General features: G+C 37.7%; 1 protein-coding gene across 15 annotated transcripts in view; it reads right to left on the bottom strand.

The window, feature by feature from the left end:
• The window catches only part of RIMS2 (regulating synaptic membrane exocytosis 2), a 457720-nt gene that overhangs the window by 323763 nt on the left and 107957 nt on the right, over nt 1-26000 (bottom strand). For all 15 annotated transcript variants that reach the window (XM_035316481.1, XM_035316485.1, XM_035316482.1 and 12 more), the window contains one exon: nt 16753-17063. In XM_035316481.1, coding sequence (XP_035172372.1) covers nt 16753-17063 — 311 coding nt within the window. The remainder of the gene's footprint in view (nt 1-16752; nt 17064-26000) is intronic.

Raw genomic sequence — 26000 nt, 5'->3', positions numbered from 1 at the left:
TGGAAAAGTGATACTGATTTTATTCTCTTTTAGTCAGGTCAAAGATCTAAGATGGGAGATACTGAAATTCCAACTAAGAGATCACACCTTGCCACAGAAAATATCCACTAACAAAGTACAGTAATGTAAATAAATGTATGTTCACCTAAATATACAACCATCAAAACTTTTGGGTTTTTCCTGTCTGCATTTTCATCTCAGTATCTTCTGCATTTCCTTATTTCCTTACTTTCATTTCCAAGGCATTCTATCAATATTCATGTAATTCTTTTCAATGACCTTCTTTCCAAAAACAGTTCTTCATCTTCCTCCCATTTCTCCTTTTAATAGCAATCTATATTCTCCTTTTAGTTTAAGTTACAAGTTTTAAACCTATGGATATGAGACTTTGAAATCTGGGTAGTTTGTCTGCTTTTTCTGTCCACATTACTATCCATTGCCACGATTGAAGACACCGGTTAATTTCAGCCAAATTGGGAAAAGGGGCATAAATATTAAAATAGCTAAATTCTAACAATCTGAGTGAAAATCATTAACATCAGAGGAGGAGAAAGACTGAAGTCAGTGTTTGTGGAGTAAAGGCAGGTATTACAGAGCCAATACCCACTCACTTTGGCAGGAGAAATTGGACAGTGAATAGCTACATATTTTTCATGGTAAGTTGGACAGAAGAGTCATGAAATAGGAAATGGTGCTTAAGCTATTGTTAACCTCTACTATATCACAAAGGAAATATGTGAGATACCTTTATAAGCTATCTGGATTCTGGTGCTTGTGGAACCATCTATCTCTGTTATATTTAACCCCCTTATTTCTCAGTTTCCATTGGACTTGCTGCTAAAAGTATCCTATGCACACACCACAGTTTGAGTTTGACTCACCACAGTTTGTTTCCTGTTCCACCAGCAGTAACATTAAATAACAAAGTAATAATAATAATTTATCCTTAAAATTAGTGTTACAAAATAGCTAATCACCACAAACTGTGTAAGTACTTCATTAAATACATCAGAAAATGAAGTTTAAGTGATCTGATTTCAGGCCACAAGTAAGAAATACGTGGCTGCTCCGGGCAAGATGTGTGAACACAAATCCCTTCTCTTACTTTATGTGTTGATGGTGCTAGAACTTTGCTGTTCCCAAGTCTTTTGAGCTACCATTCCCTGTGTAGCTTAGCAGCCGAATGGCGGTGAAATCACTAGTAACATCTGGATCAAGGCCCACGGGGCCTTCACCACTCTGCCTCTAGGGGGTCTCTGGGGCTGGGCACACTGAGGTGCCAGCGGGAGCACCCTGCTTTGGGTTTATGGGGCAAGGCCTTGGTAGCAGGGGGATGCAGGGGTGGCCTTTGCGAGCAGAGCCCAGCAGCTGCCCCGTGTCAGGTCAGAGCCAGCTACAGCTGCTCCAAAAGGGACCCATTGCTGGCCAGAGCACCTAGATGCCCAATAAAATCAGTGAGTGTAGACCATATCAGCCCAAATGGCCAGGTCTTGACAGGAAAGTCTGTATCAGCCTTGCACTTCCTAAGCAGAAAAGTGCCAACTGCCCCTAATTTACATGCTGAAGTTCTGTCTCACCTCCCTACTTCTCACCGTGGTCTAAGTAAAAGACGCAATTAGTCATGATCCACCAATCAGTGTGGCTTCAAAACTTCCCAAAAGATGGCGAGTTTAACATGAGATTTTACCTACAAATTTATTGCAGTTTGGAAAGAATATGCTTTGCAAACAGGAAGCTGAGATTTTACCTTATTTTGACCAACCGGGGCTTACTTAAAATCTATGAAAGGAAAAAATGAAGGCTTGTGAAACCTGCATGTTTAAATGACTTGTTTATTACAAATAGTTTCAGTGTTAAACAATCTACATTTCTGGAAACTCAGATAACACAATGATACGCCTGATTTTGCTCCTTATGCAGATATTAGGAAATGTGCCATATGTTCAGTTGGGAAATCCTGCTGTTAGGCCCAGTGTGGACACATCCAGAACTGGCACCAACCACACAAATTGCGCATTTCAAGACGAGCGCAATAAACAAACAAACTGGACAAGGGAAATATGAAAATGATCATTAAAATCATTTCCTTGGACTCTACCACAGCAGGTCTACTTCTTGAAATTAATTAATAACCTCAGATTAAGGCACACTTTCCATTATAATTATTTTGTAGTTATTTTTAACACAATTTTCATTTGCTGGTGAATTTCTTCAGTACAGATTATGGTTTCAAAAACTTCTCCATGGAATTCTCTTTAAATCATTAATTGAAAGACAATATGGGAAATATTATTTAAATATGACAAGACAAAGGATAGTTGAAAATAATTCCACGAAATGTTTATTTTTAATTTTTTCTCATATCTCTGTCCTTCTCTCCCTTCTGAAGATCACAACAGTATATGCAACTTGCATGGTAACAAAATGCTTCTATTGCTGGAGCACATCCCAAAATAGAGAAAAATGCAGCATAATAAGCCTCATTCTCTTCTTATCTAGGCCTATTGCTGTAGCTCCACGATATCAAGTAATTTCTAATTTACACTGGAGAAAGAGCAAAACATGCAACTTGTGAATGATAAAATCCTCATGCCAGAGTGAACTCTCGAGCATTTTAGCTTTTCAAGCCAATTGGAAACACAAGGCAGAGGGAAAGAGTTTGCAATCAGCAGTTTTCCTCACACCCTGAACGGCATAAATTCAAAAGGTTCTATTGGAAATCTAGTGAGTTCAACCAAAAAGCTTTCTCAAAGGGGTGTAGAACTCAGGAATGACAGCTATCAATCATAATAATAAAAGTTGTAGATGTTCATGACATAAGGCATTTTTTAAAAATAAATTATTAGTTCTTTCTTCTTTTTCTTACTACAGTAATTTATCCCATGCTCAGAATTCTAGCAAACTCACCATGAACAGTCCCTAGGTGAATACGAACCAATACTACACGTTAGTCACCAAAGTTGTGTGTATATATAAGTATAAATAGAATATACAATTGCATATATACTCCAATAATATTCAGATTGTAACATATGATGTACACTTTTGTTAGATAATCAAAAAAGAAGTGTTTGAGTTTCAGGATGGGTTTGAATGGGCATTTGAATCATGCTGTTCTAATATTTGAAATTTTCATATTTTCAAATTTTTCAAATTTTCATAAAATCATATTGATTCTAAGTAAAATAGATTTTACCCCTGCTTTCCAACAACAACCTCAAACTCAACACTATACTACTTCATATTTTTAAGTCACAAGATGCAATTTCAATATTACTTTGTATTTTAGTATCTTAATAATAATATTTTAAACTGTGTGGCATGCTCATAGAAACAATCCAGAAAACTAAGGTTTTAGTATGTTGTTGCCTATCTCAGGTCCACAACAAAGCCCCAGGGCCTCATTTTATTCACTCAGACACTTAAACACTCTGATTTATTCCACTTAAATATGTATTCCTAAGGTGCCTAGTTTAGAAGCCCAGCCATCTTTTTCTTCCTAAATAATCAATTGACAGAAAGAGGGGTATGTAAAATTTCGTGTTACTAAAAATTGTTTCAGTGCCCCAAAAATAGGTTTAATAAAGTGCTCTTACACTTGTCTGAGTACCTTATTTAGGAGGTATGAATATAACCTACCACATTTCTATGGCTGCATTTCTGTTGCTGAACCTGATCAATTCCTGCCTTGGCTGTGATCTGACACAATGTCAGAAAAGAAATGCAGGTGTGCGCGTACTCTCCTTTTTTCCTACCCAGCTCACTGCCCCAGTATATAATCCATGCTTTTCATAGATCTGCCAGTTTTCCAGCAAAATTCATATTGATCATAGATCTCCCATATAATATATATATATATTTATATATATATGCCCTGAAATGTAGGGATGCATGTTTTTTAATTCGTTGCTCTGACTCAGGGAATAATTAACTCTATCTATCTTTCTGCTGGGGCAGAAATTGCATTTGGCAAATCAAAAAAGGAAACCTACCTATTCGTCTAATAAATGTAGAAACAACTTTTTCAACCTTAATGATTCTAGCTTGTACCAAAATAATTCATACATACTGCCAATTTTATTTCCTGTCTGCAGGACTGGAAGGCTTCCTATAGGAGGAATACATCTGCTTTTCTCCATAGAAAATGCCTGTAAATTCTGGCGCATAGAATGAACCTATAATCAGTTCCCCACTTTATTCAGTGTCTGACAGCTCACTGAAATAGATATACATGTTAAGCTTTTAGCATTTGTGCTTATTCAAATGCATGGTATAAAATAGAGAATCATAAAATCACAGAACAGTTTGGATTGGAAGGGACCTTAAAGCCCACCCAGTTCCAGCCCCCTGCCATGGGCAGGGACACCTCCCACCAGACCAGGTTGCCCAAAGCCCCATCCAGCCTGGCCTTGAGCACCTCCAGGGATGGGGCATCCACAATCTCTCCGGGCAAGTATTTCTAAATTTTAAAAGTATTGAACGAGTATTATGAGGACGGAAGAATCAGGTAATCAGAGTTAGTCTGAGACTTCATTTTCTTGACTAAAGGAATAGCTGCCTTACCTGGCAGGAAACAGTAGGCTGTGATACTCTGGTTGAATAAGCAGAGGAATAAATGTAAAACGTATTCATACAGCAGGCAATATATGCAGTAGATGCCGCACCTTGCAGAATGCATGGTTTCGAGTAGTGTATTTCAACCAATTTAACCTTCACCTGACTCACAATCAATTGCTATTTCTTTGCACCTCATTACAGTACATGAATCCTGCTTTATGCCTCATTTGCAGTTCTGGATGGTTCACCAATGAGATGTGTCTCAGTAGGCAAGAGGTGCTGGCCTAGAACAGGGATGTGATTGATATTTGAAACAATGCCTATACATTGATATCTTCATCTGCTCCAAAAAAAAATCCGTTTGTTATTTTCATACGAAGTCAGAATTTTTCACCACTCAGAAAAAACAAAAGTGATCTAAAATACTGCTAAAAAGTATCATGCGTGATTAGGAATGTAAAATACTAAAAACAGAAGCCAAAATGCATGCACTAGGAATTTTCAGATGTTTTTCTTTTCATATCAGGATGAGTGATTCAAGGTGAGAGCTAATTTCCACAGTGCTCACAGACAGATACTACTTATATCCCTTCTACTCCAAATTAGAGTGATTTACAGGAGGACATGATTAGCACAAAGCAGACAGCAAAAATTAAATCCTACATTATGTAGGATTTGTATATGTATATGTTTTGGCTCTCATTTCATGTGATTTGGAGTTTAATTTTATAAATTCCCTTTAGTCATCTGGACAATATCTTACAGAATTTATTGCAGTACTTCTACTTTCCGATGACTGATTTGGACCCTTAAAGGCCTCCAAACTTGTATTGTGTGTCAAAGTGTCCAGGTGATCTGTGATGGAAACAAATATGCGCATACTAGAAAATAGGTCGTTCTACAAATGACAAAGATTAGCCTTCTTGTTTTATGAAACAGGAGCTAAGAGAACACATGTACGCACTGGATTGGTCATTAATTTCTGCTGTAATTCAATACACTGGATAAAAGTTGGAGCCTTCCATATCTTGGGAACCAGTTCAAAGAGACTAATTTTTCTTTCTTTCGTGTCATTATAAGACTTATGCTGTCCTGGGTTGCTCCTATTTTCAGCTGGCTGGAATACCAGAAGAATATTTTCCTAATGAGGACACACCTCTGGAATTCATTTCCTTTGGCAGTGTCATACAGCCCAAATTTTATAAGCATTAAGGAATAGCGTAAATATTTTAATTTGGAGAGACTTCAGTTTAATGCTGGGTTTTTATGTTACTGGAGTAATGGCAGTGCTGGCCATTGCGTTAAAAGCTTTGGGGACGGGTGTAAACTAATTTTGTAATTGATTGTTTTCATAAATGTTAGGCTTCATGATACTTGGTGATCACCACGGTATAAATTTCCAAGTAAATTTCATTTTCATAGAGGAAGAAAAGCTTCCAAGAGAAGAACCCGTACATCACAAAGAGCATGAAATCTGAAATGCTTGTCTTGAGGGAAATCTCTTGGTTTACTCAGCTTCACCAAGATTAACTCTGAAAATAACAAACAGCTTCTGTGAATAACTATAAATGTGACACAGGTTTTTCACTCTTAAATGGTCATAAGTATTTGAAGGAGGAGTAAGAAGTACCTAAGAATGAATATATGCCAGTGCGTCAGTCACCACTGCAAAGTATCCAAAACAACTTTTTTGAGAAGAAAAAGTTGAGACACTGCTAATACTGGCCTTAATATCCAAAACCCCAGAGTTTGTTTTAAGAGGCTCATCTAGCAAACACTTTTCCTTTTACCCATTCTTTAACCAGCATATTTTGCCTCTCTTCCTTCTCACTCTGATTCTGAGTATCTACAATTGATGTTCTCATTTAGGGAAGAATCTCTGCATCAAAAAAAAAAAACAAACAACAAAAAAAAAGAACCAACCTGCTGAGTAATTGAAAAATAATTGTATTATTTTTCTTTCAACTTTCCTTTATTCAAAGATCCAGCTTCTTGCTTCAGATCTGCATACATATTTTCTAAATGAAAATAAATTCTCCAATCATCATATTTACTTAAGCTACAGCACCCAAAATACGTATTGTTTGGGTGGAAGCACCCAAAATACGTATTGTTTTTAGGAACTCTAAAACTCACGTTAAATTGGTTTTGTTTCAAGAGATCTTTTTCATCCTATTTCCTGCTAAGGAATGTTACAGGAAGATGAATCATTACACATCCATTTCAGAAAGAAAATCCAATTATCTCGGCATCATGAGGAGGTGAAATGGATGAACTAACTGTTGAGTTGTTGACTTGTTAAAATTAAAGAGGTGAGATTGTTAAATTAACTGTGATTCCTCTTCTAGCTTAGAGTGTTCCTCACAGTTCTAACTGGAGCATAAAGATCCAACTGAGGAAGGCCCATCTTTGTCAGCCCAGGACCTGATGTCAGAGTCAACAAGGTTTAATTAAAATTAATCTACCTCTGGAAGAAAAATAGGTTTTGTGCACTGATTTGTAAGTTAGAATCCGATGACCCTCTGAGGCTTTGGACTTTATTTGGCACTACAAAGAAAATCAGATGCTTTCCAGCTTAATCTCCTCTGCCACAGTAGTAGTTCTCTGTTTGTTTTACTGAGCATCACAGAAGTCTATCATTTAAAGTGCAGACAAAGATTTTCAGAAAGTCATTACAGAATAAAACAACCTGCAGCTAAAATGCAATGCTTTCCGTCAAGACATTACCATAAGGACTGTTGGCCTTGCCGTTTTCCTTCTGCCAAAGAGAATGGATTTCTGCACAAAGTTCATGGTTTATCTTATTGCAAACTGCGTAATAAAAACTTATTTGGCAGGTATACTACATCTAGGGACCCATTCAAGCATGTAGTATGAGAAAACACTGAACCAGAAATTGGGAGAACTATCTGGAGCAACTTAAACCTTCTGTTATTCTCTGAACATGATACACTTCCCGAGGTCCCCAGTCCGTCTCCCAGGAGCCCAGTGCTCAGAAACGGGCACTTCCCCATGTCACTTTCCGAAACGCCAGGGTACGGCTGCAGGGCACAAAGCTGCAGAGTGCAGAGATGTCAGAGCAAGTTGCAAGTATTAGGTTGCACATACCCAACCCGCTGTGTATCATACCCAGATATTACCTTGGATTTTGTAACTTCACTTTAGAGTTAAAGGTTACTGACCTCAGATAATCTGTGTTTTCGTCTTAACGTGAAATGATACCGTACTGCACTAGTTTGCTGGTTTATTCCTTTAAACAGGAATAGCTCCTTCTGGTTAGAAGACAACACAGAGGGGCCTGTTCTCACTCAAAGGCACAAAATTAAGACTTCTCAGAGCCTGGGAGAGAAGTACTCACATTACTACAAACCTGGAAGGAGACTTATGAACGGTTGAAGCATTGTTGGCAATCAAGAGGGAGGTGATCTAGAGCAAGGGGAATGAAAAACAAATGGATTAGAGATGAAAAAGTTTGTCTTTAAGTGAAGGAAATACCATGAGTGTATTTTTGAAAACACTTCTAATGTCTAGCCAGAGTTTGGTCAAGAACTCAGATCCGTGAAAAATAGATGATGGTGCACAAAAGAAAGAAAATTAGCTAATAGTAACAAAAAAGACACTCCAGAGTGGACAAAGAGACAAACACAGATTTGGCCTGAAGAAGGGGAGGAAAGAGAAACAAAATAATTATGCCAAGGACAAGGCAGAAAACAAAACAGTACCTTTTAATAGCATAATATTTAATAATGAAAACATGGCCATCCTGGTCGCATTATGTTACATTCACTTTTCATTTATTTTTTTCCTTGAATGTGACTGAATAAAATAGGTTTACATTTACTAGAACTATTAATCTTGCCGTTTGGTTGTCATTTATCTTTAACATTGCATTACAGAACTGATTGCTTTATTATTTGTGTCTTCCAGAGGCACAAAGGAAGAGTCAAGGAATTAGTGCCAGTACTACTTACTCATTCTCATTTTTTATTTGCAGCCCACATAGCCATGGTGAAAGCAGGAACACAAAAGACCATTCACTGAATCGCCTCCTGTAGGTTCCAGGACCACTTTGCTGCCAGAGACTGCAAACTTGAGTTTGCAGAGTCCATTATTAAATGTTAGCCCATTCACCCAGCTGCACTCCGCAGACGCCTCTTATTCACCTTTACACACCAATTTTTTAAATATGGAATTCAAACAAAATCTGTTATTTACACTGCAAGAGAAATTAAGACTCCAAAGGAAAAAGCACAGCACAACTAAGGACTATGTACACACAGTGAGCTCTAACATTCATGTTTCTGCAAGGTCAACAAAACAGCAATTCGAGAAGCTCTGCTCAACCCAGAAAGGTACTGGCCTCGCTAATTAAAAATAAAAATACGACTACCCTCATTTTTTTTTCTGATATTACTTTCTCTCAGGGTCAATTTAGCTAAAACCAAAACTGCACTTAATTCCATAAATGTTAGCTGATGCTAGTGTTTAATAAAAGTGTTCGATATTCTGATACAGCTGAGGTCTGTTTATAAATTTAGATTATGAATGGTCTTTTGGCACAGTTAAAGATACGGCTGTGACATACAGAAGTGTGACGCTGCAGTGGAAGGCCATACTCCACATACTCCATTTCAAAGATACCAATATCAGCAGTGATTATCAAGACTTCTCTAAGCTCATTCTTCTAAGAGTGAGGAAAGTCAAATGATAAGTACTAGTTGCACTGAAATGTAACAAATACACATAATTGAGGAAAAAAAATCAAGTAATCAATAGCAAAAGCAAAATAGTATGTGTTTAATTAAAGCACTCTATAATGTTTGGAAATAAAAGCAGCAGTTTTAGACTGTGCATTAAGGTAGGCTAGTGCTGCCACAGTTAGGGCATTTTCCTCTTTCGTTTCTCTCTTCCCAAACAGATTGGCTTTCTCTGAGGGAAGGATACCAAATTGGATCTACTATTGGTAACAGGCCCATGAGGGTTTTTGCTACTCAGTACAGATTCTACCGCTAGAGAAAGAAGGCTAGCTTAAAAATAAATAATTAAATAAAAATATTTTTTTAATCAAGCAACCTAAGAAACATTTTCAGACAACTCGCTTGTTGTCCTGTTACTCTGCAGAAAAGAAGAGCAGAGGAGGGTAGGGAAAAAAAGAGAGGAGGAAGGAGAGACAGAAGGAACTGAAGTCTCAAAAAACCACGCTGCAGTCACAGTGCTGCTGCATGTGCCCTGACTGTTGCATTAGCACTGAAACTATTTGTGGTTTATGTGAGTGGGAGACCCACAAAACCAAGGTTAGGAGAGAAAGAATTGTCCAGTTTTGCTTCTCGGATGACAGTTCTGCAAAGGTAACGGTGAGAGATGAAAAGCTCCCCCTCTTTTCCAGAAGTTAAAAGAGCATGGCGATGCTACAACCCCTTACAACCTGCTACAACAGGTAGGAGCTCAGCATGCCTGCTGTCGGTGGTCTGGGCTGTGAACTGGCATCAGTACCACTCAGGAGCTTCTTACAGAGCCTCTGCATGCAGGCATTAGAGATGGTACCAAACTCCTCACTCGTCCTCCTAAGTAGGTGTAGCTTAATCCCTTGTTGTGTCTAATTATTTCATTAACTAATACACTGAAGGATTTCTGACTTTTTTGGACCCAAGGTACTTCTTTTCAATAATTAAACACCGCATTTTCTCTGGCTCCCTTCCCATAAATTTCTATCGCTTCCTCCGCCCGGAGATGATATTAATTTCCTTTTTATGCTGTTCCAGATTTAGTCAGTCAATAAAAGTAGCTTTGGTTTGTACCTGTAAACTGGAATAGCCATAAAATGGTGATCTACACCGCCAGACCTGTATGTAGAGGTATGAAATGATTAAAAGAGGAGGTCTGGCAAGAAGAAACTAACTCTGAAACTGAGACTGAAATTTTGAGATTGACATTGGTTTCGCTTTACCACGCCAGGGGCTGGCTATCAGAGTGGAGACAAATACTGAAAGAGGAGCAGAATGACTGAAGATAAAATGTTATTTGGATGCAGTTCAAATCTCATAAAACCTAAATAATTAATTAATATGTTCAAAATATTGTGGGGTACTTCTAATGCCCAAGTTTTGCATCATGTTAGTCAGTGACAGCGCTTTGTACCCATCCATGGAAAGGAATATTGTTTTAACTTCAAATTCACCTACAAAATACACAGAGTGATCAAGTTTATTCATGAAGGCAAAGCATATCATTATGCTTTCTCCACAATTGTGTATTTTTTCCGCTGTGATGGCCAACGTAACATAATAAATTCAGGTCAGTTAATTCATATATAAAGAATTCTAAAATGTTTAAAAACACAGTTGTCCTTAATGGATATTTCTCAACATGTGGAAATCTACACATAGCATTTTCACTCTAACTCTTGGATACCAACTCCCTCCGTTTAAACATTGTCTCTATACATATTTCTTTACATTTTTCATAGTCTTTAAATAGTTCAGCAGGTGGAAAAACATAGGTTAAGAAAAAAGAAGTCTCTATTTCACCTGAGTTTGGTTTCCACAGCTCCAAGTGAAGACTGCATGCTTTTTTTAAGACGCCTGAGCTCTCAGCTCAGGTACTCAGAAATAAAACAATCAAAATCAGAGGCTGCACTACAGTGCCGTGTAAGTGTGTAGGTTGCAGAAGGAAAAGAATGATAATCTTGGAAAATGGATGGTTTTCAGCCTGATGGAAAGAAATATGACTGGATCTTTCACGTGACGGCATTGTGTTTTAAATCGCAGTAACTTACTGCCAGTGGTGTTCTCAGCACCATCCGTTCATAATTCAGTAATTAACGAAAAGTCATTTGTAAAAGATACAACACGAAACAGATGTACACACATTTTCATTTATTTAATGCATGCTGCTTTTTGCTGTTTTTCAGCTAGCTTGTGCCTGCTTTTTCCTCTCTCCTCCTGCTCTCCCTTATTTTGGTTTCTTTTTCCTCTCTGCTCACACCCCGATATCCCCAGTTGCAGTCCCAGAAGACAGAGCCTATGCTGCCAGCTCATATTGGCACTCCTTCCAAGCACAGAAGCAAAGGGAGATGGTGGACCATTTCCATTCTTCTGCCATTGGATAAAAACCACCTCTGTATGTGGGAAATGCATGTATATATTCCATAAAAAATAGATGCAGAAAACCTGCATCTCCAGGCCCAAGCAACCTCAACGATCTGGTTTGCAGTTCTTACTCTGAATAAAATGAATCCCCTGAAGCCACTAGAGTTAGTGGAAACTTCTATAGAGTTGTATTTTGTCTGAGAATAAAGAAATGCGAAGATAGAAAATGAACCCCCAAAATACATGTGTATCTTTGAAAAAAGGGAAGAGGAGGGAAGAAAGATATATTTTATTTGTGTCTGTTGGCCTGGGAAATGGATACTGATGTTGTGCAACTCTGCAGCTACTCACTCTCTCAATTTGTTGTTTTCTTTCTGTTTTGTTTTGTTGTTTGTTTGTTTGTTTGTTTTGACTTAATCTCATATCCTTACAGTTCTGAAGGCAGCTTTATTCATTAGTCTTGCTCAAAATCATGATCTTGCAGATCATGATCTTCACAGATACCAAGAACCAACCCTCTTTTTTGATATGGCTCATCCTCTGATAGAAGCAAAAATAGTAACTTGACTCATAAAACATGCAAATGAACTTTCTTGCAATATTTTCACAATTTTTTATGTTGAATCTCATGAAAAATATCCCCGAGAAGAGCTTATTTTTCAGTAATAGAATGCATAAAAACATATATTGTAAAGTAAAAGTTAACATTTCCAAACGTTGGAAAGAATTTTGGATTCTATGAAGATGCATGGGGGGGAAAATGAAATCAATTAATCAATTCACATCTTAATCAATTCACATCTGCCTGAACTACATAATACCATTGCAGGCAGGCATGAGATTAGAAATAGTTACACGATTATAACCTTGTGTTGGGAAGATGCATGGTTCATTTCCTACTTCAAGAGAGCTATCCTCAAAAAAGGATTGTGAATGGCCAGATAGGAAAGTTCGTATACAAGTCAACACATCTGGAATGTGACAGAAGATTTACAATTTAAACAACTAAACAAAGTCAGATCTGGCAAATGACTAAAATGGCTTTAAAACCGATCCTACCAAGAGCAAGAGAAATATGCTACTCAAACATGGGAACATCACCTGCAGATCCAACAATTCAGACAAATAGAATGACACATGAAAAAGCTTTAGATGGCACTAAGGTTCCCTGTTCCCCAGCTTTTATTAATAGGATGTTATACACATTTTAATTGGACACAATAAACATTTGCTTTGGCTTAAGCTGAGGAATGAAGAAATCAGCCATCTCACATGCTATAAAATGACTGAAAGAAGTCCATGCCTATTCAGACCATTTTGTTGCTAGAAATAAAACTAAACTTACTGAATGAGTAATGTAAATCTTGGGGACAATAAGAGTATGTGAGTGCTTTTTATCAAAATAAAATAAAGAGGGCCCTTTGTGTAATCCAGAATTAATGTGAAATTGGATCATGCAAATCAAAGAACTGCAGTGCATACAGCCATAAACCCACCATCTGTGCACAGCAGACCTCAGAACGGACCTTCTGAGTCTCTGGATTACAGAGAATAATATTTTGCATTCCTTTGATTCACATCATTTGGCACTTTTCAAAGCACCTAGTGTTATACTGCGTCAGAATCCATACTCAGCTTGCAGGGTTAAGTCTGTGGAAACCAGTATGTATGGTTACTTCTTAACTGCCCTTAGCATAAAATCTCCATGCAGAACAAATCACGGCATTGTCACCCAAGATAGCCAATTACTGAAAGTAAATTAACACTGGATCTTACGGTGTGCCTGCTGCCACTGCCTTCTCCACAGATTCACAACACAGACAGCAGTAACAAACTGTAAGGCTGATTATAAATATTGGATATGGACAAGAAAAAAAAAATAATAATGGAAAACCATTCTGCTGGTGGTAAGTACAACTTGCTGCTGAATCGTTTATGACTTCTCTTTTCCTCTGCAATATACCCAATGTAAGAAAAACATCCTTGGAGAATGTGCAATCTGAAATCATGCCAGACTTCTTTAAGGCAACAAATTCCGGATCAATCAGAGGATCTACATTCAAGTACCTACGTGTACCGAGCAGTTTAGGATCTATCAATTGGAAATGGAGCTGTTGGGAAGGGAACGGAATGCCAGTCTATCATTTCAAACAATTACTTTCAAACAATTACTCCAAACAATTAACAATTAATAGAGAATAATATTAGTAAAGAAAACAGGGCAAAAATATGACTACTACTCAAGAATGGTAAAACTAAATAGCAAAACCAAAAAAAAAAAAAAAAGAAAGGAATGAGACAGCAATGGCACTGCTGCCCTTGAGATTCACAGAATATGACCAAGTGTCCTGGTTTTAGCTGGGGTAGAGTTTATAATTTTCATAGTGGCTCGTTATCGTGCTGTGTTTTGCTTGAGTTATTGCTGAGCAGTGCTTGCACAGCACCAAGGGCTTCTCTGCTTCTTACACTGCCCTGGCCATGAGGAGGCTGGCGGTGCACAACAAACTGAGACCGGACAGGCCAAGTGGCCAGGCAAGGTGACTCCATCTGACCAAAGGGGTATTCCACACCATAGGACATCATGTTTAGCAATAAAAGATGGGGTGACAGAAAGAGGAAGGCAGAGCGTTTGGAGTCATGGCATTTATATTCCCAAGTTACCATTACGCATGATGGAGACCTGCTTTTCTGGAAATGGCTGAACATCTGCGTGCTGAAGGGAAGAAGTGAATAATTCCTTATTTTGTTCTGCTTCCACATAGATGATCAAAAAAAAAAAAAATCAAAAAAATGACATTCTACCTGTCTATTCAGAAAAACTGAAGTACATGGAGTCTTAGAGATACATTTTTATTGCAAATGGTTTATTGGTTTTAACTTTTGAAATTATTTTTGGTGTCAAAACAAATGTGTTTGGAACAAAAAATAAAATAGAGACAATATAGTTCTCATTTTTAGTTAGTTTTACTACTTACACTTTACAAAGCACACACACACACAAAAAAACACTAAATATTTCTCACTTCTTGGTTGTTTCCCTATCATTTTGATCTGCTGTGTTTTTGTCCTTTTCTCCTAGGTTTAGCTTATCTAGACAAATGGTCTACCACACTAGAGTAGTTCAATTTCTGCATTTAATTTAAGAATTAAAAATAAATAAATAAAATAAAATAAAAACTAAGCATTAAAGAACTAAGGATAGACCAGAAGCCTTTAGGAAACGTTGAACGCAAGTGCTTCATGAGAAACACAAGTTTCAAAGGGAAAAAAATAAGTTCTCTTAACTTGATTGATAATAATAAGCAGAATACACATGGATTTATAAATATTAAAAATACTTTAAATCATGATAAATATTCTATGCATGACTTCAGTAGAAAGATAGTAATACATTATGCTCACTTCTTAACAGCCACTGAATGTAGTAAAATTGTAAGTCTTTTCAATTAATACTGCTGAGAACAGAGTTGGCATGACAGTGTATAGAGGCTGGAATTGAAGGCCCATCTTCATCTCTGAATTTTAGGCTACTCTCTCCCATCAATGCTGATATTCCCCTCTAACAGCCCATTTGACCAACCAGCCCTTGATGACTGGGAATCAAGTAGGGATCCTTCTCATTACCTCCATCGAAGGAAAGACAGTTAACGTGAGGTACACAAGGCAAGGAAATTATTCAGAAGACCCTCTAACCTTCAAGCTCATGCAACACATATAAACATACTCAGAGTTAATTTATTGCTAAGAACAAGAAAGCCTGTTGCTGTTTTGTTGCTGTTTTTTGTTTGTTTGTTTGTTTTTGTTTTTGTTTTAATCATGCTATTATGTACGATTCCATCTCCTGGGCAAAATATTAAGTAAAAAAATAAATAAAAAGAGAATCAGTCTCTCATCATCTCTCCTGCTCCTTAGCATGAAGTTAAGCTGCCAGCTTTAGTACTGTATTTCTCGGATAGCACACAAATAACTGAGGAGCACTCAGAGCCACTGGGCACTGAACCCATCAGCTGAAATGAGAGCAAAGGGCAACAGGCAGAATAAGTGAAACAAAAAGGGTCAGATTAATTACATTTAATTTGTTCCCAAATAAAACCAAAAACAGGAAATGAAATATGGTAGAATTCAAGAGATGAGGGGAAGGGAAAATGATTTTAATTATATAAGCTGCAAAATATATTATAGCTGTCTAACTTGCTTCAAGTTTGAGGTATAAATATTGTTAAAAAGGTTATGGTTGGGCAGCAAGGGGAAGGTTACCAGATTATGCTGCTCTGGCTGCCAAATACCAAGGCAGGTAAAGGCCTCTGGAGAGAGAGGACATAATTTCCATGGAAACACGTGAGCAAGCTGACTCTCTTCTTTCCCTTCCCAACACGTTTCAAGCTCTAGTCTGGTCTTGTTTAGAAGGAAATTCAATTTATTTAATGAAACAGTTTTTACTTTTGTGTTCCAGTAAAGTGCAGCTGCAGAGGTTGAGAGCCTTCTGGTGACTTCTGGTATAATCACATCAAGAGAAAGGGATGGAAGTTGCATCTCCACCCTCTGGCCAAATGCAGGACCTACTACATTACTGTTGAAACAGCCACTCAACCATTGCTGTGTCAAATCAGTGAAAAAAATAAAAATGATTCTAATGATTAACTAAGACTAACAGCAAGAAACTGAGAAACCATGAAAATACTCAGATCACCACTCAATCACCCATTCCTCATCACCCATTAACCTGCCTTTTTGAACCCTATTTTGGATTACAAAAATTCTGCCATGAAGTGAGCGGCCCCAAACTCACGTGTACAGCACATGACTGTAGTTCAACCAAGTTGCAAGCACATAGACAAGCTCTGTCACACTGCGACTGTCATTTTTCATCAACTCTTTTTATGAGAAGAAGCAAAGAACACACGTTGTCTATGACCATCTGAACACACTACGAGGCTCTTCAGCTGTTTCTGCTTAGGGTTGTTTCAAAAAGCCTAATACGGATTTTATAAATTACAGAATAAAAATAAACTCAGAAAGAAAAAAATAAATTTGTCCCATACATTCAACAGATCTTTTCAGCATAAAAATTAAATACTTCCTTAATAAAAATTAAATACTTCCTTACCTGTCTGATGTTGTGTCACTTGTTACTTGGTGCTTTACTCCTGAACCATTCTTAATCGAGTCTTGTCTGGTGAGCCCTTGAGATCTACTTTTGTCCAAACCTTGTGTGGATATGTCACCTGGTGGACCTTGGTACTGCGAATGCTCCTGCAGCTTTGCCTTTTTCTCTTGAGGTGCTTCCTCATTCCGCAGACCTCTGATCCCTTCTTGGTCAGGCTGCTGAGGTGCGTTTGATCCACTGTTATAAAACCAGGCTCCAGATTTTGTGAGGATTTCTTGTTGTTTTCGGCACAAGTTACATACCCACATTACCTGTTCAGACATATTTAAACAGAAAATCTGTTAGCTAGTAAACTCTGTATGCGAGTTTTCATTAAGCATACATCAACCGATTACTGACATTTCCAAAGGTATAAATAATATTATTTTAACTTTTATAATTACAATAGTTCAGCTGCAGCACAACAAAATATGTCTGTGCAATAGTGGATGGTTTTTTTTATATATAAACAGAAAAATAATTTTATTCTACCTTTGCTTCAACATTTACAATACAAGGGAAAGCCACAGACAGAAGACAAATGTATGAAAAGCATCTACCAGCTGGCATTCCAATGGAATCAAATGTAAAATTTGAAAATAAAGACTAAAGGCTGAGGACGACAGAAAAAAGGGAGGGATAAACATTTAATTAAACATTTATCTTATTTATTCATTAAACCATTTTCTTCCTAAGTCAGAGCATGGAACTTTGGAACAGATCCTCTGCTTGTTTGCAACAAGTAACTTTATAGTACACCAAAAGGCTCTGCTGAGGTCTGTATTTTCTATTTACAAGAAGAAACTGACTTCAAGACATGACTTGATTTTCAAACCTATTGTAAATTAAAGTCATTTTATAAATAAAGTAACACAATACACATGGTGGTGAGTCTCATTTCATAGCCAAGAATTAGCTTTCACCGTATGCTTTTTAAATGGTTAAAATTATTATAACTTCTCAGTTGTGAGCTCCTGCACTTTGTAATGAGATTTTTAATATTCCAAAATGTGCTCATTTGCAAGGCTTTTGTATCTGCTCGCCTTAGTCACATGACAGCGCAGGAAACTGCCAATGCCAATTATTTGTAAATTAATTTCACATTCAATTCTTACATGACATTAAAATATTTCAGGATGTAATGAATAAAATATATCAGGCAAGCTATTAATTCAATGGCATATTCAAATTGGTTATGATGATATCTTAAAATTTTGGTTGTATATCAAATTAATTTCCCACAAGTTTAGTCCATCGCTCTATAATTTATTTTTTTAGCCTTGCTTTTTAAGTTCTTTATATACTTTTTGTCTTATCTCCCAGACAAAATGATATCACTTTGGAACTACATGTTCCTTCACTGTCTACACTCAGTCTCCGGTTCTAATCTAACACCGAGCTGCCTCTTTGTCAAATACGTACAGAACATTCAATGGCTTAAGTTAAAGTTCTTCATTACTCTTTACAATGCTAGATGGTTGAATCACACTGGGAGTGTCTCCAAATCTGTAACCCACCTGGCTCTGTCCACCACAAAAGGTTTCAGAAGCTGCAAGCTGCATCTTCTTTTATTCTCCAATAAGTTATCTAATAGAAAATCTGGGCCGTGCTGTCTCATTAAGTCTCATAAAAATGTTTTGATGAAAGCTTCATACAGAAGGCTACTGGTGTGCAGAGCTCCTACTCAAGCTCACCGACTGCCTCATTCACAGACTGCCGGGCAGGGGTGGGAGGAGTAGGCACTGCTCGCCGGTGGCAGCGTGCCCCATCCTGGCAAGCATCCCTCCTCACTTTTTAGTGTTCCACCTTGGAGAAGTCACGTCAGCTCATTTCAACAAGACAGAAGAAGCTATCCAAGACAGGGTAAAAAGGAGAGGCTCCCCGAGTAGCTGGCTGTCTGAAGTAGGCTAGATCTCCCCAGAAGAAAGGTCAATACCACGTATGCTTCAGGTCTGGCCATCATTCAATGGCACGAGTCTGTTTTGCTTTTCCTAATAATTACATTAGGAAGTAGACAAAAGCTCTGAAGTGGAATTTCAACACAAAAGACAGAAGTATTTTTGCCCTCCTTAGCCAGTTACGATTAAAAGCCTTTAGCATTGCTGCTGGTTTTGCACACAGCTGAAAGAGACTTTCCATCTGTGTGTCAGTGTAATGAAAGGAGCAGATTCAAAACAATTAAGTTTAAAAATATGTAAAATTTGAATCACTGCACAATAAAATCCGTGAAAGCTTTTTGTATTATTTTCCTACATTGGAAGGTGTTGAAATGTCACAAAAACTAGGTATCGCAGTCTAAACACTTGAGCAACTACGTCCTTGTCATCCATTTTCTCCCAGGACAATGCACTCCAGGACAAACAGTATTATTCTCCTGTACCCTACAAAATGATAGGTCTTTCTGAATGAACAGGATTTAGTATCTCCTCTAAAAGTCGAATCACGAGAGCACTCCTGCTCTAACCTCTTCCCCGTGACACACAAAAATTAGTGATCTGTTTCAATCTAAATCTCAGCTGCTGCCAAGCTGGGTAGCTGACGATGTACATCAGAGCACAGCAATGCGATTGTCAGGGCCATGAGACCTGGATGAAACAAGCCAGCATTTTATGATAAGAGTTAGAACAAGCCCAGTCCCTGGGTAAAGATGCTATACCTATCTTTGTTGCAGTTATCTACAACGTCACCTGGTATTTTCATTTCCATCTGCAGCCTGGAAGCTGTTTTTCACTGACTGTCAGTGACACGTTTCGGAATATGGGCAATGTTACAGCCCAGGCCCTACTGAAGTCAAACTGGTTCCAGCTGTTTCCATCACGCAATGTTTCTTACAGACAACCAAAGTAATTGGGTCAGACCTGCAGGAAAAAATATGGGCACTTACACTGAAAGCACCTCATGAAACAGAAGGAATAATTAAAAAAAAAAAAAAAGTGCTTAAGGTATTCCATGTTGGAAAAAAACCAGACCATGGAACCACACAGTTATGTATTTTGCAGATTTTTTCTGCCTTTTTAAAGAGTGTTTCATAATGCACACAGCTAGCACTTCTTCTAAAGCTTAATTTACAATGTAGTCCAACATGCAATCTTCCATAGTGTTGACCCAAGCATTTATAATTTTAGCTTCGCGTAATCACAAAGCCCATGGCAAGTATTGCACAGGCAAAGAAATTTACGTGCTGTCAACGTGCACCACCAAATTCAAGCCCTCCTCCACTACAGGGCGCAAATGACTTCTCCATCTTACTGTGTGTAGAAGCACTGCTGCAATGTAAAAAATCCTGGTAACTTAGAATGCAGCCCCCCCAACTGAATGGCAGCCACGGGAGTAAGAGCACGGGGAGCAAGGTGGCATCCTGCAGTGGACTTCTCCTGCCACCACGCGCCTCTGGGGCAGCCGATCAGCAGCTCCCAGACCCCGTGGAGTGGCTCTGACCCTGCCAAGCCCCCACCAGGATTGGGGGGTGACTGGGACTGACACACAGCAGAGAGGGGAAGGGGAGCCTACATGAGTGAATCTCGTGCCTAATGCATGCATTTTGACGTATCTGCAAAGAAGAACCACAAAAGCTTCCCCTCCACAGCAGTACCTACAAAAGGCCCTTCCCTTACACGAGAGATCTGCACGCTGGCGGGGGCACACTGCCTGCAGCACCCACTCCTAAAATTCCTCACCACCACCACGAGGAATTCAAAGTGTAAGTTAGGAACACGCTTTGCACACAAACATCACTGTTGCAGTTTGGGCTCAATTCTCAACACTGGAGGGCTGCTGATTTTAGAAGCAAAAGAAGGACAAAAATGTGCTTTTCAACAGCTCTAATCCTTAAGTATATTTAGATTCTAAAATGAGAGCAATGCTGATCCACATTTCTATACAAAAGCCTGAACCACCACCTAGTGCCTGGGCTAAGAATTGCTGAAGTCTTTTTCATTTCTCCTGCAAAGAGTGAAAAGAATCACACAAAATACATCTAGCTTGACATTTTGACATTAACTCTCATTTTAATTTAAGGCAAGTATCTTTTTTTTTTTTTTTAATCCAACACTTTCTTTTTGAAAAGACATATTCCAAATTCAGATCAGACAGTTTTACTCAAACCTTCCGTCCGCTTGTAGTTCACAAAGATTAGTTCTACACACAGAACAAACAAGTCCTAAGTATTTTTGGATTTCTTCACTACTTTTTGCAAGATTATTCTACAGCATGCTCTAATTTCTTTGAACACTTTCCAAAAGTTTTCACTACACTATACTAGTACTATATTCCATAAGCAGACAAACCTGAACTCTGCGAAGTCTGCAATAACCGAATAATCAGCCATTGCACAACTACATGTTGGACATAATTAATGCAAGGAAAACTACTCCCTTGTATTGTCCTAAATAAAAATATTACATATTTGTTCATCAGTTGAAATTCTTCATAACATATTACACAGAGTGTAAACTCATTAAAGGGGAAAAGAAATGTATAAGAAAATTATATCTCAATATATTTTAAACCAAAAATGTGTAATTTAATAAAAATGACACAGTATCACAGTCCTTTTAATAGTATCAGATAAATTATAGGAAACAACAGCTACCTCACAAAATGCTATTCCCCTATGTAGTATTATAAAGTATAAATGGCCCAACACTAAATTCTGAGAGCAAAATGGAAGTCTTACTGCGTTTAAAATTTTATTAAAAGACACTGTATATTTGATTACACATCAGCCTGAGCTCGATACCTGAGATACCACAATCTAAGAAATATTTACCCTAAATCCTCATTAGCCTTCAGAACTCTACTTTGAATTACAGGTGTGCAGAGGTCCAAAATCATACTGAAAGGGTAGTAAGACTTCCAGGGAAGAGAAAGGCTTCTTATTACAGTACTGCCAGCTCTCCTGGCATTCATCTCCTTGCCAGAAGCAGGCAATATATTAGCGTTATATTAACTGCTGTGCTTGCTGCTAGGTGATTTCCAAAAAATTCATATGGTTTAAAAATATGTATCTATTATTGTGTGTACCATTTCTTAAACATTCTCAAAGGTAGCAAGAATGTATCATTGAAAGGAAGGGGAAGGAAAATGAAGAGTAAGAAAACTCATTTCTTGACCCCAGCATCGAGACAACTGATCACATTTACTGACGTACTGAAGTTAGTTCCTTTTTTTCAGTCCGTCATACAGTCTGTCTGCAAAACAACTTGATTACAACAGGGAGGAAGTGCAATGTCTGAAGCCACCTTATACCAAAGAATTTTTTTGAGGAAGAAATACTTCCACTTCTCCACTAGTCACTGCTTTGACTTGGAGTAGACACTGCTGAATCAGTCTTGGCACTGTGCAACATGAGCCAGCTTCCTCTGCACAGTCACTGAAGTTACAATTACACAGCAAACCCGTGTCTTTTGCTGATGTGGCCCTACCATAAGCCCATTGGTATCTTCCTTACCTCTAGTCCCAATTTGAGATGAGCTTTCCCCATTTTGCCTGTTTAATAAATGGTTGTCTTGATTCAGGGGCTTCAAGAACCCTTTGAACTAGAAAACGTGATTGATCTGCTCTTCTGGATATTGGTTTGTTTCCAAATACATTAAATCACCCATTTTTTTTCCCCTGTAAAATACCAAAAGCACTTGATTCCAGTATTAATTGTTGTTCAGAAGTAAAACTTCTTAGCACTCTTGGTAAAAAGAGTAGTTTGTTTCAATGCTCTTTGAATTAAAATAGAAGATTTCTTGAAGTTAGCTAAAATATTAAATCCTATCTATTTGGTTCTGAACATTATCAAAAATGGATAATGTTTGCTCTAGAACACAATAACTCACTTTTTTTTTTTTTTTCTCCCAATCCAAAATCTGGATTCTCACAGCTAAGACTACTGCTCTCCATTACTGGTGAGAGAAAGTTAATATTCCTCTCTACAAGATGTTTCCTTTAAAGTTTTTAATTCTATTATCCTTTCATTGTTGTTGTTGTTTTGGGTTGATTTTGTTTGTTTCTTTGTTTTTTAATGAAAGCAATTGCTTACAACAGCTTATAACGGTGCAAGACTTACAGCATCTGCTATCAATAGCCAGCATTCATATTTCTGGAAAGTGGAGGGGCTTTCACAATGGCTCAAGGATTTAGGGTCCATCTCTTGAGACATCCTTCTAGAGGTTCAGGTCAAGACCAATGCATCTTTTGTAGTTAGGAAGATTTTTAAAACATGAATTGCTTATTTTGGAGGGAATTGATCATGCCTGTTTTATACTCATACAGAATGCAGAAGCTTTTCCATTTCATTATACTGTTCTGGCCATACAGACAAGTCATCACCATGCAAAATATGAAGGCCCTCTATGATCACATTCTACCATTTTTTTCAAAGAAATCTTGCTTTCTTTTTCCCATTTTCTTTCCATGTATATATTGTTCTTTGAAACTTAAAAAAGTGTCTCCTTTTCCAGTGTCAATCCTACTTTGAGAAGCAGGTTGGACTAGAGGAATCCCAAGGTCCCTTCCAAACTGAACGATTCTGTGACCACTTCCAAGCGCATTTTTGTAATTCTTTTTCTAAAAATAATTATAATAAAAAAAATCCCAAATAACTGTTTTAAGGTCAGCAGAACTATTCTGGATGTATTTGAGTGTAACTGAGAACAGAAACTCCTTGTAGTTGGTATGGTATTGTGAATTTTTTCTTAAAGACTTTTTAGTTTTTATTTGATGCTTTTTTATTGCAATTTTATTGCTCCTCTTACAAAGCCAAATGAATCTGCAAGATTTCATAACCACTACAAAAAAATCAGTAACATTACTGACATTGCAAACTAGCTTCTTCTACTGCTGCACTATAGCAAACAGAGGCTGTATTTTACCATTTATCCATTCAACTATACCTGTGGGATGCCTTCACCCTTTGTGTAACACCATTTACTTCAGTGAAATTAATTAATTCATTCAATGAAGTATATTACAGGAGCATAGATTATGAATTTGTGACTATTACAGAAGAGTTGATAAAAGTAACTTATTTTTTCAACATTTTCTTATGCCACTAGTCTGTGCTATGGTACTGCCTTTCACTTTCAGGCAAGTAATAAAGTTAAAATCAGTCTGGCCAACTGCCAAAACTACTGCAATTTTTATTGGCCCTATATCCATAATGATTCATTTGGCTGTTTACACCTGTCCCATGGACACGTACTCCTCAAAAATGTATTAAATACCCTCACAGATTCCAAGAGTACTTAATAAAATTGGGAAAGCTTACAATATTAGTATGAGACTAGCATCTTTACATCAATTTTAAAGAATATATGTATTTGTACAAAATAATTTTGCAGTTAATGGATATATTATGTATATAAAGTTATGATGGTCACAAACAGCTGAGCCAGCATAAAGTAGGCACATCACTTGTGCATACAGTATATAGTTATGTGACTATTTTTTAAGCATAGAAGAGAACAATATCACGACTACAATGATATAAAAGGTATACTCGCTTTTTTTACTAATGCTGTATCAATTATCGTAATGAGACAGGTCATCTCTGTTTTACCAATTTTTTACTATCTTTAAGGCACATAAAAACAATTTCCTTCATAAATTTTCTTTTTGTCTAAGAGTAAAGTAGGAGAATAAGACACCTGACTAGGAAAAAAATATGTCTGTTTAAAAAATGTAACAAAACCTGTCTGAATGCACAGCATTGACGACTAGAAATTCTAAGTTGGAACGCTAATTTAGGTGGCTTTAAATTTGGCTTTAAATATAAGCCAAAGATATTTTGTAAGCATGCCCATTCTTTCTAAAGTATACTGCATTAAAATAACGAGTTCATATATAAAATAACCGATGTTGTCCAAGATCTGCACAGGCACTAATTTGCCTCTTTCATTATGGCACAAATGCACTTAGACACTACTGAGTCTGAAACATTTCTAAACAATTCCAATGGAAATAGCATGTAATTCCTGCAGATCCATACAGACTATACACAACTCTTTCATGAACTTTCATGATTTCATAAGGAACTAGACAGTGGAAAAAACTTCCAGTGAGGAAATGGCTAATGTGAAACCAGGTGTGATCTGGTCATAGTACACACCAGCAAGTGTTATGTCCCAGCAAATCCAGCTGGCACAGCTTCCACAGCTGAGTATGTAAGCCCATACAGTACTCCAGAGGGCCATGAGGGCTCATTAAATAAGTGTGGTGGTTTTTTGCATGAAAGAAACCTGCCATAACTGAACAGAACCTACAACACATTTCCACAAGGTCTTCCTTTAACTTTGGAAAACTGCATAATTACGTAATATATTGAGAATGTACAGTTGACCAAACTGCACCAATACTAAATTTGTAACAATCTTAAGGAAGAAAACTGAGCATGCATTTGCTGTCATTCTTCTCAGCTACAATTTAAGCCCATTTAATAAGAATATTGGATTTAAAGAGACCTTGTGCAGTGATTCCATGTGCCTGCTGCATTAGGCAGCTTTACAATTTAGTAAAGTTCCAACACAAAATTAACTAGAAATAATGAGGCCAAAATCTACCAAAATGCTTTTCTAAGGCTTAATGCTGCAGTGGAGAGAATGCCTTTTAATTTCCAGTGTTTATTCCAAGCTACTTTTATTACTTTTTATTCTTACACCAGCATCATTTAGTTTAAATAGCTGCTTTCTTTCCTCTGTGCTTGCTGCCTGGTATTTCTGAAGAGACCAATCACATGCCCACAAAAACCCGTCAGTTTTTACAAGGCACAGCTCTCTCGGGCAAAGCCTGTTCCAGAACGACGTAGCCCTGTCACAGGGCCAGGTGCTGGCCCAAGATGGCCGATCGGTTCTTAGGCTTCCTGGCACAGCCCGGCCTTTGCTAACCAGCACCTCCCGGACAGTGCCAGCACACAGTGCAGGAACAGCATGGAGCAAGAACTGTTCCTTATTAGCTCAAACACAGCCACGCTGCTGTGGAAAGCAGAGTTCAGGGGTGTCGAGCAGGTCTGGCCCACACGGGCGTCCCTGGCCTGGAATACTGCAGCCTTAGCTTCTAGTCACATACGTTCACACACGTGATCATCTTAGCAGTGCTGCTCTGTACCTTCGGCACAGGGAAGAGAAGGATTTAACCTGCTTTTAGCACATCCTAGACTCCCATACTGTTTTCAGTGGTTTACAGTAAAAGGCCTTTTAGTTCAGAGTAGAAATGCCTATTAGTCT

This window comes from Oxyura jamaicensis, chromosome 2, assembly GCF_011077185.1.
Source record: "Oxyura jamaicensis isolate SHBP4307 breed ruddy duck chromosome 2, BPBGC_Ojam_1.0, whole genome shotgun sequence".
Classification (NCBI taxonomy): domain Eukaryota; kingdom Metazoa; phylum Chordata; class Aves; order Anseriformes; family Anatidae; genus Oxyura; species Oxyura jamaicensis.
This window is presented reverse-complemented; position numbering and strand designations above follow the sequence as displayed.